This window comes from Poeciliopsis prolifica, unplaced genomic scaffold, assembly GCF_027474105.1.
Source record: "Poeciliopsis prolifica strain line A6 unplaced genomic scaffold, Auburn_PproV2 SCAFFOLD094, whole genome shotgun sequence".
NCBI lineage: Eukaryota > Metazoa > Chordata > Actinopteri > Cyprinodontiformes > Poeciliidae > Poeciliopsis > Poeciliopsis prolifica.
In genome coordinates this window covers 778,396-795,431 of record NW_026562469.1, presented here as the reverse complement: position 1 = coordinate 795,431, position 17,036 = coordinate 778,396, and the positions used below count along the sequence as shown (strand labels likewise).

At 45.0% G+C, this 17,036-nt stretch overlaps 2 protein-coding genes across 2 annotated transcripts; one reads left to right on the top strand and one right to left on the bottom strand.

The window, feature by feature from the left end:
- Positions 1–41: 41 nt before the first annotated feature.
- On the bottom strand, positions 42–995 carry LOC129353631 (spermatogenesis-associated protein 45-like). Its single transcript, XM_055022995.1, has 2 exons — positions 658–995; positions 42–209 (listed from the first exon to the last, which is right to left on the bottom strand). Exons 1-2 carry the CDS (start codon positions 893–895, stop codon positions 112–114), a joined length of 336 nt encoding a protein of 111 aa, XP_054878970.1. The 5' UTR covers positions 896–995; the 3' UTR covers positions 42–111.
- Positions 996–3,652: 2,657 nt separating this feature from the next.
- flvcr1 (FLVCR heme transporter 1) lies at positions 3,653–16,685 on the top strand. Its single transcript, XM_055022971.1, is given in 12 exon segments — positions 3,653–4,765; positions 5,876–5,948; positions 7,346–7,417; positions 7,928–8,068; positions 8,501–8,568; positions 8,699–8,802; positions 13,693–13,803; positions 14,435–14,540; positions 14,746–14,836; positions 14,839–14,856; positions 14,924–14,991; positions 15,800–16,685. Coding segments are annotated over 12 exon segments (1,662 nt in total). The 5' UTR covers positions 3,653–4,054; the 3' UTR covers positions 15,899–16,685.
- Positions 16,686–17,036: the final 351 nt, after the last annotated feature.

The window sequence follows — 17,036 nt, the reverse complement described above, 5'->3', positions numbered from 1 at the left end:
TATTTTTAAATGTTCTTTCATTTCCAGCAACACCATGCAGCTCAGTGTGGATTCAATGATTTAATACATAGAGAAACATCTTATGTGCCAGTTGGACTTTACAGACAGCCTTCAGTCAGAGGCCTCTTTGGACTGGTTACACAACTGACTGCTGCAGGAGATCCTGGGTTCTGGTTCTGGTCGTTCTGTTTGCACTAGGTGGCATTTATCTGGAAATGAAGCAAAGGGAAAATAAACAGGAATGGGTGACATGTGTTTTTATTCATTGTTAAAACTGATGAGCAGAAAATGTAATATTCACATAAATGTAAATAAACACCTTTAGAAATGGGTTTGTTTATACATGTGACAGTGCAATGACAATAAAGTTGAATTCTGTTCGATTCTTTTCTCCGAACCGGAAATAAATTAATTTGCTGGTTAGTGGTTGCCATAGTAACCAGTAACGGTAGCATGTGTCAGGATTAGCTTTGTGTTTTGTTACAAGTATTATTCAAAGTATTGCATATTGACATATTTCAGACTCATGTAGCTTCGGGGTGTTTTGCCTGGTTTCACTGCAGCCGGTTCTGGTGAGCAGGGACTAAAGTAACGGATTGTGTGTCATCTTATTCAAACTTCACTGTGCGGTCAGACTCCGCACCGGAAGCTCCTTACAGCTCTGGTCGAAGTGTTTCCGCTCCGGCAGCTTCACCGGGAGCCGCCGCTGGGCGCAGGCCGCCCTGGGCTGCGGTCCGCCGGCCAGCGCGCTCCGCAGCACCGCGCTGGTCCGCAGGTGGTTCCGGTAGTGCCTCCTCTCGGCCCGCTGCCAGAACTCCCGGGGGTCTGATTCCACTCGACACCAGGTCTCCGCCGGCATGTTCGGCTCCAGCAGAACCCGCTCCCTGTCAGACATCTTTCCTTCTCCGTGTCCGGATTAGAGAAACAATCCCAACGGTTCAGTTTGTGTTGCTAACCGCCCTGCGTTCCAAAGATCGTTCACGCAGAAAGATGTTCCACTCCGAAGATTTGTTTCGCCCGTTTCCATGGCAGCCGCTTGCTTCCTTAGTTTATTCGTGCGATGAGTCACTCAGGCTTATTTAAATACAGTTCCGCTTCTAATTTGATGTTTTATTATGAATTCACACGGTTGTTAGTTTTTATTCAACAATACACTTTAAATAGGTTTTAGCTAATTGTGCGGTCATTGGAGGCAAGTGACTAGCCTGCCATAAAAAATAAGATCATTTATATTTCTATTTTCACCCTATGGTTTGTACTGTAATGTGTTTATTTTTTATTTAGCTTAACCAGTTTTGATTATTTTTCCTTCCAAACCGCTGGATCTTCGCATTTTCCCATTCAAATGTTCATTAGTGCAGCAGGAAGCGGAGCCTCACCTGGACGGATCAACATCACTGACTGCACAGAGAGCAGCTCCTCCTGTCAACGCCGCCAATAAAACATTTCATATTTGAACTGATTTTCCATCATTTAGCTCATGTTTTTTGTCACCAACTGTGTGTAGTGTTTGAGCTGAGCAGGGATCAGAAACCAGAGAACAGTCTGGAGTTGAGGCAGGCAGTTCTCTGGCCTCCTGGCAGGGGGCGCTCAAGATCCCAGACACTGCAGAGGAACAGACAGTAACAGCGAGCTAGCCATGAAGCTAGCCATGGAGCTAGCTCCGTGGCTAGCCATGAAGCTAGCCACAGAGCTAGCCTTGAAGCTAGCCATGAAGCTAGCCACGGAGCTAGCCATGAAGCTAGCTCTGTGGCTAGCCATGAAGCTAGCCACAGAGCTAGCCATGAAGCTAGTCATAGAGCTAGCCATGAAGCTAGCCACAGAGCTAGCCATGAAGCTAGCCACAGAGCTAGCCACAGAGCTAGCCTTGAAGCTAGCACATACCTCAAACCACAGTATTAGTGATTAATAATCTCAACATAAAACCAAACTACTGCAGCAGAGGGATGTTCTGCTCTGAGGAAAATATTGCGGTGTTGTTGTTTTGATGTGGCGTTGTTGTCAGTTGCTATGGCAACCCGTCTGGTGGAGCTGCGCAGGAATGAAAGGTTTTGAGTTGGACTTTAACAGCATCAAATGAACAACATGTGCAGCTCTGACTGACTTAACGGAGTTATTGACGGCGGCGGCGCGGCTGTGGGTGCTTTTGCCCTCCAGCTTGTGCGCATGCGCGGAATTTCCTCACGTCAACAACATGCAGGGATCCTGAATGTGTTCATGATTGTGATTCAGTGAAAACCGATTCCAAAAAGCTGAATGTTAAAAAAAAGAGTTAATTAATCTACGTTTGTTTAACATGACAACTCAATAAACGTAATATATTTCTATATTTAAATTTGATGAGTTGTAACAAGTTAACTGGTCTTTAAGTTGGATCGCCTGTTCAGACCTGCTCATTCCTCACCATATTAATGCTGTTTGTAGTTTTTGTTTTTAAATTCTATTATTTTCAGTCATAAATGACTGACAGGAAAAAACTATCATTTAAAATGAGGCTGCACGTAAAACCAGAGACAATGCAAACATCCTTCTGAACATGAAGACGGTTCTGTGGTTCTGTGGTTCTGTCCAGACGGGTCCAGCAGGAAGTCAGAAGGCAGCTCGTTTGTTTTCAGTGTAAATATGAAGATCGTGTTTTATGCCACCACATGAGCAAATAATGAGCCAGAGGCTCATGGGGAAACTCGGCTGTTTCCTGCTCTGATGCTGATGACAGGAAATCTATGAAAACAAATTTATTTTGATGAATTCAGAAAGTAAATATGCTCACTGTGAAATCCATGAGGGATTCACGTGAGTTCATACATTTCTACCAAACGATGAATGAAGTAAGTTTGTGGCTCAGATTAGTGTTGAGGTGCAGCAGGTGGAGGAACCTGAGGGTCACTGTGGGATTAGGATTAGAGCAGATGATGGGGCTGGACATATGGGAGACTAACTGGAGCTAACACCAAAATCCCTTTGTCATCATCCAGGTTTAAACTACATGCATTTAGAAAACCTAAAGTTTTCCTTAATCTGAGAGCTTTATTTTGAAAGGGCAACAGAACCCTTCAAAATAAGGGCTGATTTTGTTTGTGAAGCTAAACTTAAATTTGCAATAATTGCTTTATTTAGGTAGGAGGAAACTGTTGGGTTTTGTCTCATTTACTAACAAAACAAATTTATATTAGATGATAAATTGATCCAGAAGTTATTGCAATAAACATTAATAATATGTTCTTACATGACTTTGAACTAATATGTTAATGCCATAATAAACAAGACCAATAAACTTTGAACTCTGATGAACATTTAACACTGGAAGACATTTTAAATATCCCAAATAATAATAAAAGATCAAACAGAAACAAGAAATAAAATGAATGATGAAGTCGATGTTATGAAAACGCCAAACTGAAGACTTTCATCATCCAGTTTTTAGTGGAATGAGAGAAACAATAAGTTATGCAATTAATTGATTTATTGATTATTGCAACAAGCTTTTTGTGGAGTCAACATTAAATAAATAAATAATAAAATAAATATATGTCTAATTAAATAATGTGCACTAATCACATTATTTTAGTAAATAAATTAATTTAAAAATATGTGTAATTGTTTGACTCTTTATCTTTGAAAAATAGAGGGAGATATTTCTGTATAACTTTAGTTATTTGTGAATTCTTGATTCCAACTAATAAAATATGGCGCCCTTTATTTTGAAGAGTATTTCTGAACTTCATTTATAAATACTTTCTGTTGCCCCGCCCCTCCCCCCATGTTGTTCTGCCCTGAGCCCCGCAGGACTTCGCACCGCCCCTGTCAGATGCGGGTATTTAACCGGATGCGGAGCCGCTCTGTCATTGGCTGCTCGGCGTCGGAAGGTCCGGCGGGTGTTACCGGCTGAGCGGAGGCCGCATGGCCGGGATGCTGGCGGCGGACTAGACTCCGCTGCGGAGGGATTTTAATCATCCATTCCGGGAGGACGGACCGCCGCAGGGTCTTCTGATGAGGAAACAACTGCTTTCTGTTTTTATGTCGCTTCCGCTTCCAGTTCTTCACCCGTGACGTCATGGTGGCGGCAGAGCTCGTGCAGGAGCATCTGCACGCGGACAGCGGCGCACCTGACGACATCACGGCCGTCAGAAAGAGTCCGCAACCGGAGAGCGCACGGCGGCCAGCCGACACCGAATCCTGCTCTGACCCGGCATGCGGTGGGCCCGACCGGCACCGGGACAGGCACCGGGACCGGGAGGAGCTGGAGGTCCCACCGGATGAGAGCGCGGCGATGCTGCCCGGCGCCGGCGGAGGAGAGGCGGAGGAGGTGGGAAGGAGGGCGCCGGAAACCAGGCTGTATTGGCGGCGGTTCGCGGTTCTGGCCGTGTTCAGCCTGTACTCCCTCGTGAACGCCTTCCAGTGGATCCACTACAGCATCATCACCAACGTGTTCACCAGATACTATGACGTCACGAGCGACAAGGTGGACTGGCTGTCCATGGTCTACATGGTGGCCTACATCCCGCTCATCTTCCCGGCCACCTGGCTGCTGGACCGCCGCGGTCTGCGGCTCACCGCCCTGCTGGGCGCCGGGCTCAACTGCGCAGGCGCCTGGCTCAAGTGCGCCAGCGTGAGCCCCGACAGGTTCGGGGTCACCGTGACGGCGCAGGTCATCTGCTCCGTGGCGCAGGTCTTCATCCTCGGCCTGCCGTCCCGCATCGCCTCGGTGTGGTTCGGACCGCGGGAGGTTTCCACCGCGTGCGCCGCCGCCGTGCTGGGCAACCAGGTGAGCGATGCGCGCGCAGCCACCGCGCGTCCTGAACGAAATTACAAACCGTTCATATATCATCTAAAACAGCTTCACTGCTTTTATTAAGGCACAATTTAAGAACAAATCTTAATTTCTTATACATGTAGTTTCCTTGTTCACTGTTTTTATTCAATTTTTTAGCAGAATATTTTATAACCAATTCATTTTAACTTTTATAATCGTTTCTTTCTTTTTAGTGAGATATTTGCTGTCATTGAAGACAACAGATGGAAAAGATGGTAAATTCAGTTCAGATTCATCTCTCCCTCCAGGGAATGAACTTTATATGTAGCACACAGATGTGAACTACAGACATGATGTTTTGACATAAAAGAGTTTTTTCTCTTCAATCTTAAAGAGGGTTATAAAATAAAACCAAAAATAAATCTTTTTTTTACTTAAAGGAAAAACTCCAAGTCTGCACAGTGTGAACAACGCCAGGCTGTGCTCACCGCTTTATGGCAAAAATATTGATAATGTCACAGATGGACAGATATTCAGGTGTCAGACGGGCTCCTGGCCGGTTCCGACCCAACCCGACCCGGAGCTGCACATGTCAGTAAATTATTTGGTGACTGTTCTGATCTGGAGCCTTTTGGTCCGAATCTCAGAGCTGGAGATCTGGACCAGGTTTTCGCACAGACTGTCAGAGCTGTGCAGCCTGTGTGAGTCTCTGTGGGACCAGCGGACCCCAGGGCCGTAAAGTGGGGGGCCACTGGCCCCCAGACCCTCCTGTTCCAATATTTATAGTGCTGTTGGTTCATCTTCGACCCTGGCAAATAAATTAAAACATTTCAGTAAATGTTTAGAATCTGTACACATCCCTATTGTTAAAAAGCTGTAATAACCTGGTTCTAAAAGTATTTTTTTAATACTTTGATTAAAAAATCAAATCATTTTAATTAAGTCCTCCATCAAAATGGTTTTTTGGTGGGAATCCTTCATTATCCCACAACAGATCAGGCTTTTTGTTGTAACGCTTTTTTACCAACTCTGAGATGTTCAACATATTTTTTAGCGGATAAGGAAAAGTTTCTACATTAATCTGTGTGTTTTAATCTGTGTGTTTTAATCTGTGTGTTTTAGCTGGGGACGGCCATCGGGTTCCTCATACCTCCAGTTCTGGTACCAAACACACCGGAGGACCTGGAGCGAACAGGTGACTGGAAAACCAGAACTGGATCTGGAATGGGCGCTTCTAAAACCAGAACCGGATCTGGACTGGGCGCTTCTAAAACCAGAACCGGATCAGGAATGGGCGCTTCTAAAACCAGAACCGGATCAGGACTGGGCGCTTATAAAACCAGAACCGGATCTGGAATGGGCGCTTATAAAACCAGAACTGGATCTGGAATGGGCACTTATAAAACCAGAACTGGATCTGGACTGGGCGCTCATAAAACCAGAACCGGATCTGGACTGTGTGCTTCCAAAAAGTGGAAGAAAATGATGTGAAACCAAGTTTTACTGTGGAGTCAGCGATTAGCATCCCGGTCAGAAAGCTAAACCAAAAACCCCAACAATAATTGAGGGAGTGAGACGCTGGTTCTGTTGGACACAGACGGAGTCGCTGAACCTCCAGAGGGTGAACTGTCACAGCGAGCGGCTGCTGAGAGCTGCAGCAGGAACTGAGACACAAACAAACACCCAATCAGAGCCAATGTTAACCAGCTAGCCAATCAGAGCCCAGCTAGCCAATCAGAGCTAACGTTAACCAGCTAGCCAATCAGAGCCCAGCTAGCCAATCAGAGCTAACGTTGACCAGCTAGCCAATCAGAGCCCAGCTAGCCAATCAGAGCTAACGTTAACCAGCTAGCCAATCAGAGCCCAGCTAGCCAATCAGAGCTAACATTGACCAGCTAGCCAATCAGAGCCAATGTTAACCAGCTAGCCAATCAGAGCCCAGCTAGCCAATCAGAGCTAATGTTAACCAGCTAGCCAATCAGAGCCCAGCTAGCCAGGCTCTCAGGAAGTTTTGATTCAGTAATTCAGGATTGTTTATTTTGATGCTTTTAACTTTGAATGAATGTTTCTTTTTTTTTCTTGACTTTATTTGATATAAGCAGATTTATTTGCCTCGTATAATCTGTGTGAGACCCTTTCTGTTAAATATTATTTTACTGATTGCAAGTTTTTCTGTCCTTTTGACTGAATAGCTGCTGTTTTCAACCTGCAAATATTTTGCATATTTTGTGTCTAAATTAGGTGAATTTATTAGATCATATAGTAGCATTTATACCTGAAGCAAACAATTAACAACCAGGTGATCGGTAGTAATCGGTAGTGATCAGTGATCAGTAGTGATCGGTGATCGGTCTCATGGCTGATCGGACTCGGCAGCAAAAACCCGATCGGTGCGTCCCAAGTAGTTGTCGACTGACTTGGAACATTTTTAATATGTTTTACATTAAAAATGTGAGACATGTTTTTATCATTTCATAATTTGCTTGAATTATTTCCATCACATGTGAACTTCTTGTGTTTTCTTGGGAACCATTAGTTGCTTCTTATTGGACGGTTTCTGGAAGCAGCTAAAAGTGATTTTCTGTCCCTCAGGTCGCAACATCAGCATCATGTTTTATGGGACAGCAGCTGTTTCCACCGGCCTCTTTGTCCTCACAGTCATAGGTACACACACACACACACACACACACACACACACACACACAACTTCATATTTCTACCCACATTAGCACTAATCTAACCCGTTAGCTCACATTCTGACTAAAAGCTTCCCGTTTTTGGATTTGGTCTCAGAGAGAAGTGATGAACGATATGGTAACAGTATGCAAAGTCATGCTATGCTAATAGTATGCAAAGTCATGCTAACTGCCACTGTGGTTAAAGGAAAGTCGTCAGATTCAGAGAATTTGCAGCTCAGGTCACCTGCAGGCTGCTGACCTGCAGCCAAAGGAGTTTCTACAGAGTTCTGACTCAGATTCAGATGTCCACCACACTTTTGAGATTTATTAGTTAAAAAAAGATGAATGCCGCTACCAGTCAGTAGGGTTCTTCAATACGCTGAGCCTGCGTGTTTTGACGTTCTGTGGGTTTTATCTGACATGGAGAAACTTCGCTACCCTGAACGGCTCTTTGAACAGAAATCTTAGCAAAGTTTCATTTCTGTCTGTCCTGCAGTGATAAAAGACAAACCGCCTCTGCCGCCCAGCCAGGCGCAGGCTGTGTTACCGGGCGTCCCGCTGGACGATTACTCCTACAAACAGTCCATCATCAACCTGATCAAGAACAAAGCCTTCGTTCTGCTGCTCGTTAGCTACGGTGAGAAGGAAAATCCCACTCTCGCGTCTTCTGTTTCTGCTATTGTTCTGACCTGCAGGGATTAACCTCAGAGTGTTAAAACAGACAAACTAATCCCATCTGATCAAACATCAGGGATTAATCACTGAAAACCTGCAGGTGTGTTTGACATTAATTCCAATAATGGAGATATTTCCAGTCCAGATAAAAAAGAATGATTTTTTAAAGCTGCAGCCAGAGTCACATGTTGCCCAGGTTTCCCACAACCAACACTGCTAGCTCAAAGGCTAGCTACGCTAACCCTAGAGCTCTAACCACTGGTTAGCGCTTTAGCATTAGCTTCTGTCAAATACAGAGTCAGTATAGCCCTTTAGCATCAGCAGAGGTAACTTGTGTTGTAGCTAGCGGTGAGGCAGGACAGCTGGACTCTGACGTTCTCTCTGCCGTCTGCAGGCATCCTGACCGGATCCTTCTACTCCGTCTCCACGCTGCTCAACCAGATCATCCTCCATTACTTCCAGGTAAACACCGACCATCGCCAGGGTTACATCAGCAGCACCAAGAGACGCAGATCAACGCATGGCTAAACCAAGAAGAACCCCTCTGGGTCGGTCCAGAACCTCTCAGAACCTTCATCTCTCTGTTCCTCAGGGTCAGGAGCTGAACACCGGGCGGATCGGACTGACTCTGGTTCTGGCCGGGATGGTCGGGTCCATCCTCTGTGGCCTTTGGTTGGACCACACCAAAACCTACAAGTAGGCCATCCATCCATCATCATCCATCCATCCATCCATCATCATCCATCCATCATCATCCATCCATCCATCCATCCATCATCATCCATCCATCCATCCATCCATCATCCATCCATCATCATCCATCCATCCATCCATCCATCCATCATCATCCATCCATCATCCATCCATCCATCCATCCATCCATCCATCCATCCATCATCATCCATCCATCCATCATCCATCCATCCATCCATCCATCCATCCATCATCATCCATCCATCATCATCCATCCATCCATCCATCCCATCATCATCATCCATCCATCCATCCATCATCATCCATCCATCCATCATCATCCATCCATCCATCATCCATCCATCATCATCCATCCATCCATCATCATCCATCCATCCATCCATCCATCCATCCATCCCATCCATCCATCCATCATCCATCATCATCCATCCATCATCATCCATCCATCCATCATCATCCATCCATCATCCATCCATCCATCCATCATCCATCCATCCATCCATCCATCCATCATCCATCCATCCATCCATCCATCATCATCCATCCATCCATCCATCATCCATCCATCCATCCATCCATCCATCCATCATCCATCCACCATCATCATCCATCATCATCATCATCCATCCATCCATCCATCCATCCATCCATCATCATCCATCCCATCCATCCATCATCATCCATCCATCCATCATCCATCCATCATCATCATCCATCCATCCATCCATCCATCCATCCATCCATCATCATCCATCCATCATCATCCATCCCATCCATCCATCCATCCATCATCATCCATCCATCCATCCATCATCCATCCATCCATCCATCCATCCATCCATCATCCATCCATCCATCATCATCCATCCATCATCATCATCCATCCATCCATCCATCATCATCCATCCATCCATCCATCCATCATCATCATCCATCCATCCCATCCATCATCCATCCATCCATCCATCCATCCATCCATCCATCCATCCATCCATCCATCCATCCATCCATCCATCATCCATCCATCCATCATCATCCATCCATCCATCCATCATCATCCATCCATCATCATCCATCATCATCCATCATCCATCCATCATCATCCATCCATCATCATCCATCCATCATCATCCATCCATCCATCCATCCATCATCCATCCATCATCATCCATCCATCCATCCATCATCATCCATCCATCATCCATCCATCCATCCATCCATCATCCATCCATCCATCCATCCATCCATCATCATCATCCATCCATCCATCCATCCATCCATCCATCATCATCCATCCATCCATCCATCCATCATCATCCATCATCCATCCATCCATCCATCATCATCCATCCATCCATCCATCCATCATCATCATCCATCATCCATCCATCCATCATCCATCCATCATCATCCATCCATCCATCCATCATCATCCATCCATCCATCCATCCATCATCCATCCATCCATCATCTATCCATCATCCATCCATCATCCATCCATCCATCTATCATCCATCCATCCATCATCCATCATCCATCCATCCATCATCTATCATCCATCCATCCATCATCTATCCATCATCCATCCATCCATCCATCATCCATCCATCATCCATCCATCCATCATCCATCCATCCATCATCTATCCATTATCCATCCATCCATCCATCCATCCATCCATCCATCATCCATCCATCCATCATCCATCCATCCATCATCCATCCATCATCCATCCATCCATCTATCATTCATCCATCCATCATCCATCCATCCATCTATCATTCATCCATCCATCATCCATCCATCCATCCATCCATCAGTCATCCATCCATCATCCATCCATCCATCATCCATCCATCATCCATCCATCCATCCATCCATCCATCATCCATCCATCCATCCATCCATCATCCATCCATCCATCCATCTATCATCCATCCATCCATCATCTATCATTCATCCATCCATCATCCATCCATCCATCCATCCATCATCCATCCATCCATCCATCCATCATCATCCATCCATCCATCCATCCATCCATCCATCCATCCATCCATCTATCATCCATCCATCCATCCATCCATCCATCCATCCATCTATCATCCATCCATCCATCCATCCATCCATCCATCCATCTATCACCCATCCATCCATCCATCTATCATCCATCCATTCATCCATCCATCATCCATCCATCCATCCATCAGTCATCCATCCATCCATCAGTCATCCATCCATCCATCAGTCATCCATCCATCATCCATCCATCCATCCATCCATCCATCTATCACCCATCCATCCATCCATCATCCATCCATCCATCCATCTATCACCCATCCATCCATCCATCATCCATCCATCCATCTATCATCCATCCATCCATCATCCATCCATCATCCATCTATCATCCATCCATCCATCATCATCATTCATCCATCATCCATCCATCCATCATCCATCTATCATCCATCCATCATCCATCCATCCATCCATCCATCCATCTATCATCCATCCATCCATCCATCCATCCATCATCCATCCTTCATCCATCCATCATCCATCTATCATCCATCCATCTATCATCCATCCATCATCCATCCATCCATCATCCATCTATCATCCATCCATCTATCATCCATCCATCATCCATTCATCCATCCATCCATCCATCATCCATCATCATCCATCCATCATCCATCTATCATCCATCCATCCATCCATCATCCATCCATCATCCATCATCCATTCATCCATCCATCCATCCATCATCCATCCATATCCATCATCATTCATCCATCCATCCATCCATCCATCATCCATCTATCATCCATCCATCCATTCATCATCCATCCATCCATCATCCATCTATCATCCATCCATCCATCCATCATCTATCCATCATCCATCCATCATCCATCCATCATCCATCCATCCATCCATCATCCATCTATCATCCATCCATCCATCTATTCATCATCCATCCATCATCCATCCATCATCTATCCATCATCCATCCATCCATCCATCCTTCCATCCATCATCCATCCATCATCCATCCATCATCCATCTATCATCCATCCATCCATCATCCATCCATCATCCATCTATCATCCATCCATCCATCCATCATCCATCCATCCATCCATCTATCATCCATCCATCTATCATCCATCCATCTATCATCCATCCATCCATCCATCCATCCATCCATCCATCCATCCATCTATCATCCATCCATCCATCATCCATCCATCATCCATCTATCATCCATCCATCCATCCATCATCCATCTATCATCCATCCACCCATCCATCCATCATCCATCCATCCATCCATCTATCATCCATCCATCTATCATCCATCCATCCATCCATCCATCTATCATCCATCCACCCATCCATCCATCATCCATCCATCCATCCATCCATCCATCCATCTATCATCCATCCATCTATCATCCATCCATCCATTCATCCATCCATCATCCATCCATCCATCCATCCATCCATCCATCCATCATCCATCCATCATCCATCATCCATCCATCCATCTATCATCCATCCATCCATCATCTATCCATCCATTCATCCATCCATCCATCATCCATCTATCATCCATCCATCAGTCATCCATCCATCCATCCATCCATCATCCATCCATCATCCATCCATCCATCCATCCATCTATCATCCATCATCCATCCATCCATCCATCTATCATCCATTCATCCATCCATCCATCCATCCATCCATCCATCATCCATCATCCAACCATCATCCATCCATCAGTCATCCATCCATCCATCCATCCATCTATCCATCATCCATCCATCTATCCATCCATCTATCCATCATCCATCCATCATTCCTCCATCATCCATCCATCCATCATCCATCTATCATCCATCCATCAGTCATCCATCCATCAGTCATCCATCCATCCATCCATCAGTCATCCATCCATCCATCCATCCATCATCCATCCATCATCCATCCATCCATCCATCCATCCATCAGTCATCCATCCATCATCCATCTATCATCCATCCATCAGTCATCCATCCATCCATCCATCAGTCATCCATCCATCATCCATCCATCCATCCATCCATCCATCTATCATCCATCCATCCATCCATCCATCCATCCATCCATCCATCTATCATCCATCCATCATCCACCCATCATCCATCCATCATCCATCCATCCATCCATCCATCCATCTATCATCCATCCATCCATCCATCCATCATCCATCCATCATCCATCCATCAGTCATCCATCCATCCATCCATCCATCCATCCATCCATCCATCCATCCATCCATCCATCCATCCATCTATCATCCATCCATCATCCATCCATCATCCATCCATCATCCATCCATCAGTCATCCATCCATCCATCTATCATCCATCCATCCATCTATCATCCATCCATCCATCCATCATCCATCCATCATCCATCCATCCATCCATCCATCCATCCATCCATCCATCCATCATCCATCCATCCATCCATCATCCATCCATCATCCATCCATCATCCATCCATCCATCCATCATCCATCCATCCATCATCCATCCATCATCCATCCATCCATCCATCCATCCATCTATCATCCATCCATCCATCCATCTATCATCCATCCATCTATCATCCATCCATCATCATCCATCCATCTATCATCCATCCATCCATCATCCATCCATCCATCCATCCATCATCCATCCATCCATCTATCATCCATCCATCTATCATCCATCCATCCATCCATCCATCATCCATCCATCCATCCATCCATCCATCCATCCATCATCCATCCATCCATCCATCCATCCATATATCATCTTCTGTCCTCTGTTGCCAGGATAACCACTCTCGTCGTCTACCTGCTGTCCTTCGTGGGGATGCTGGTCTTCACCTTCACCTTAGACTTGAACAACATCTACCTGGTCTTCTTCACAGCTGGAGTCCTCGGGTATGAAGGGGGCGGTTCCTCTGACCTCTGACCTTTCAGGTCCAGCAAACAGACTGGAAACAGGAAGTTGTTTCAGGTGGAAACACACTTGCTGATGGCATTATGGAAACGCCATCAGACATTTACATCTTAACGGAAACAAGTGATGTCATCGTGACATCACAATGACGATCATCCCAGAGCTCGAGGTGTTTGCAGCTTTTAAAGGGCCAGTGTCGCATAAAGTCAACTTTTTATCTTTAAATTGTTTTTTAATGTTTTTCCCTCATGAAAAACAATCCTAGACTGTTGCTTGACTTGAGAAATCCTTTCATCTGCATGGTAACCATTCAGTTGTCCAAAATGCCTGGGTGGACCTAGCCCCGCCTTCAAGGCGCAGCTGCTCCCCTCACTCAGCTCCTTCAGACTAGCCTGCAGCAATTAGCAAACACAATTATTGGAGCTGCTGCTCAGGGCAAACCTGGTAGAAACGTTAAAGGGTTAAAAGAGGAGCCATGTTGGCCCAATTTCAAGTCGTTAAATCAGGAAGCAAAAGTTTTATAACAACTGAAGGAAAATTGTTCCTCATTGTGCGATTAATGAATCTTGGATCTGAGCAGTGAAAACAACTTTCTTCTTCTTCTGCTGTCAGGTTCTTCATGACCGGCTACCTGCCTCTGGGCTTCGAGTTCGGCGTGGAGATCACCTACCCCGAGTCTGAGGGGACGTCATCAGGGCTGCTCAACGCTTTCGCACAGGTGCCCTGAAGACGGGACGTCTCTCACTCTGGATGCTTCAGTGTTAAATGTTCATTAGAATTTAAACTGTATTGCTCTTGCATTATTATCAATACATTACTTGAAAATGATCTAAAAACAGCAGCATTATTGTTTATCGCGATAACTTCCTGGATGATTTATCGTCCAGAGACATTTATCGTTGCCGTTCTCGTTGCTCCTGCAGATCTTCGGCATCATCTTCACTCTGATTCAGGGCCGGCTGACCACGGCCTTCGATCCGCTGGCTGGGAACATCTTCCTGTCCGCCTGGATCCTGCTGGTGTGATTCTGACTGGTAGGCCGGGTCCATCACTGATGATGTCATCAAAGCCCGCGGTGCTCTGACTTGTTTTTGTTTCCAGCTTTAATAAAGTCGGAGCTGAAACGACACAACGTCAACATGGCGACGGAGAGCAAAGCCCTGCAGGCGGTGAGTGTTTCCTCCAGACTAGTCAGAGCAGCGGCCATGTTGGGAGGGGCAGGTTCGTCCAAAGAGCTGAGCTGCTGTTAGAAGAAACAAGTTTCATTTTATGTAGGAATATATTTATTCACAAGATGAACCCAGTTTGATTAAAAAGCTTTGTTGAGTTAACAAAACAGATTTATTGAAATAAAAATTAAAGCGTTTATATTTTTATCGTGTTTCTCAGATGTTAGCTAAAATGGCTGCTGCATTAGAAAAACATTTCTGTGTCCAGAACGTTGAAACTTCAGGATCAGAACTGAACCTGTGCAGATTTCTGGCTCGTTAGCATTAGCTAACACATTAGCTTCCTGTCAAGTCGCCCTCGGTGTGAGCGACCTTTAAAGCCTCTCCTCTGTCTAACTCTTTTCTCTCAACGCGGTGAAAAACGTCTCGCTCTGTAAATCTGGACGTGAACTTTAACTGTCCAGCCTGTTGCTGGGACGGGACGGCGTCCCCCAGACAGACTGTCCTGTGCTGACCAATCAGCTGCGACCTGCTGCTTCTTCCCACCATAAATTCCCTGTGTCTAACAAGACTCTTTAAAGGCCGGTATCATGTGATCTCCAGCCTCAAAATGCCATTTTATAGCTCAGTCAGTAACTATGTTACCTTTAGTTACCAAATTCATCCAATTTGACCTAAAAGATGCTTTACTTCCTGAATTAAAACCTTGAAATTGGGTTGATTCTAGACATGCCGTCTGGTCTGCTGCCATCTGGTGGTGGCGCGGAGACCTGCAGGAACCAGATTAATCCTGTCCTTCCCTCTGCAGCGTCCCACCGATCGCCATGGCGACCGTCCAGCTGGACATCAAGCCAACGGTGTCCAGCTGGAGCCTTCGCTCAGCATCTCCAGGGAAACGTCTCTGTGAGAACCAGAACCAAGCCCGGGCGGCTCCAGAACCCGGTCGGGTCCAGGTTGTACTTGGAAGCAACACTCCAAGACGGGTTGCTGCGTCTGGAGTTTCAGAACCCAAAACGGATCTCCTGCTGCTTCTCCAACCAGATCCAGGAGGGACCAGAACCATGACGATTGGACTGGAACAGAGCCAGAACCTGGACCTTGTCTCAGTTGGTCCCGGTTCTGTCTGGACACATTTGAACTGGACCATGACAGACAATCAGCTGCTCCTCAGAGTTCTGCAGCACAAAGCGGACCGGACCGAACAGAACCAGGGAGAACAGTGCACAGAAAAGCACAACTTCCTGTTTCCCATTGCAGTGTTTTCTAAGCGGGGCCTTCGGGGGGCGCTGTGGGGAGGAAGATGACGAAAAAAATGCAAACTTTAAATTTGAATCCCATAAATTTTTTTATTTTAAATATATCTAATATTCAATCATGTTTTTTGATAAAATAAAAGTTAAGATAATTTATGTAAATGTTATTTCTGATTATGATTTTCTCATCAAATTCACTTTTTCCTCCAAGCGAGAATGGAAAAGTTTCTGACAAAAGGCACAAAAAAATCATGAGAACTTTGGGAATAAAATTAAATTTGATGTGATTAATATAAAATATTGTATTATGGGATAATAAAGTCATAATATATTACATGATGTATCATGGCCAATTAAAATCAGATGTAATGAGTTAGCATTTATGCTTAATGGATGTAATAATTACTGAAGTAAAACATTCTAAAAGTTTTTGTTTCTTTACATGTTTTTGTATCTTTGTGACTTTGCAAAAAAAGGTCAGAGGTCAATGCTCTTCTTGAGGCCTCTGCTTGGAAACGTTGGTGAACTTCCTGTTTCCTGGTCAGGTGTTGAAAACTGAAACTGTTTTTGAGGATTTGCTGTCATCATAGTTTCATAACTTTTGTTCAGGTATTCTGGACCTGCTGCTGTTTTCCCTCAAAGCGCCCAACGTTAACAGCATTTAGCTAACCTAAACATTTAGCTAATGTAAGCTAATACACTGCTAGTGGTAGCATTTATGCTAACAGTATCTTTAAGGCTAAAGTTTGCATTGTGTGTGATTTAGATTTTAAAGCTAAATTAATATACTGA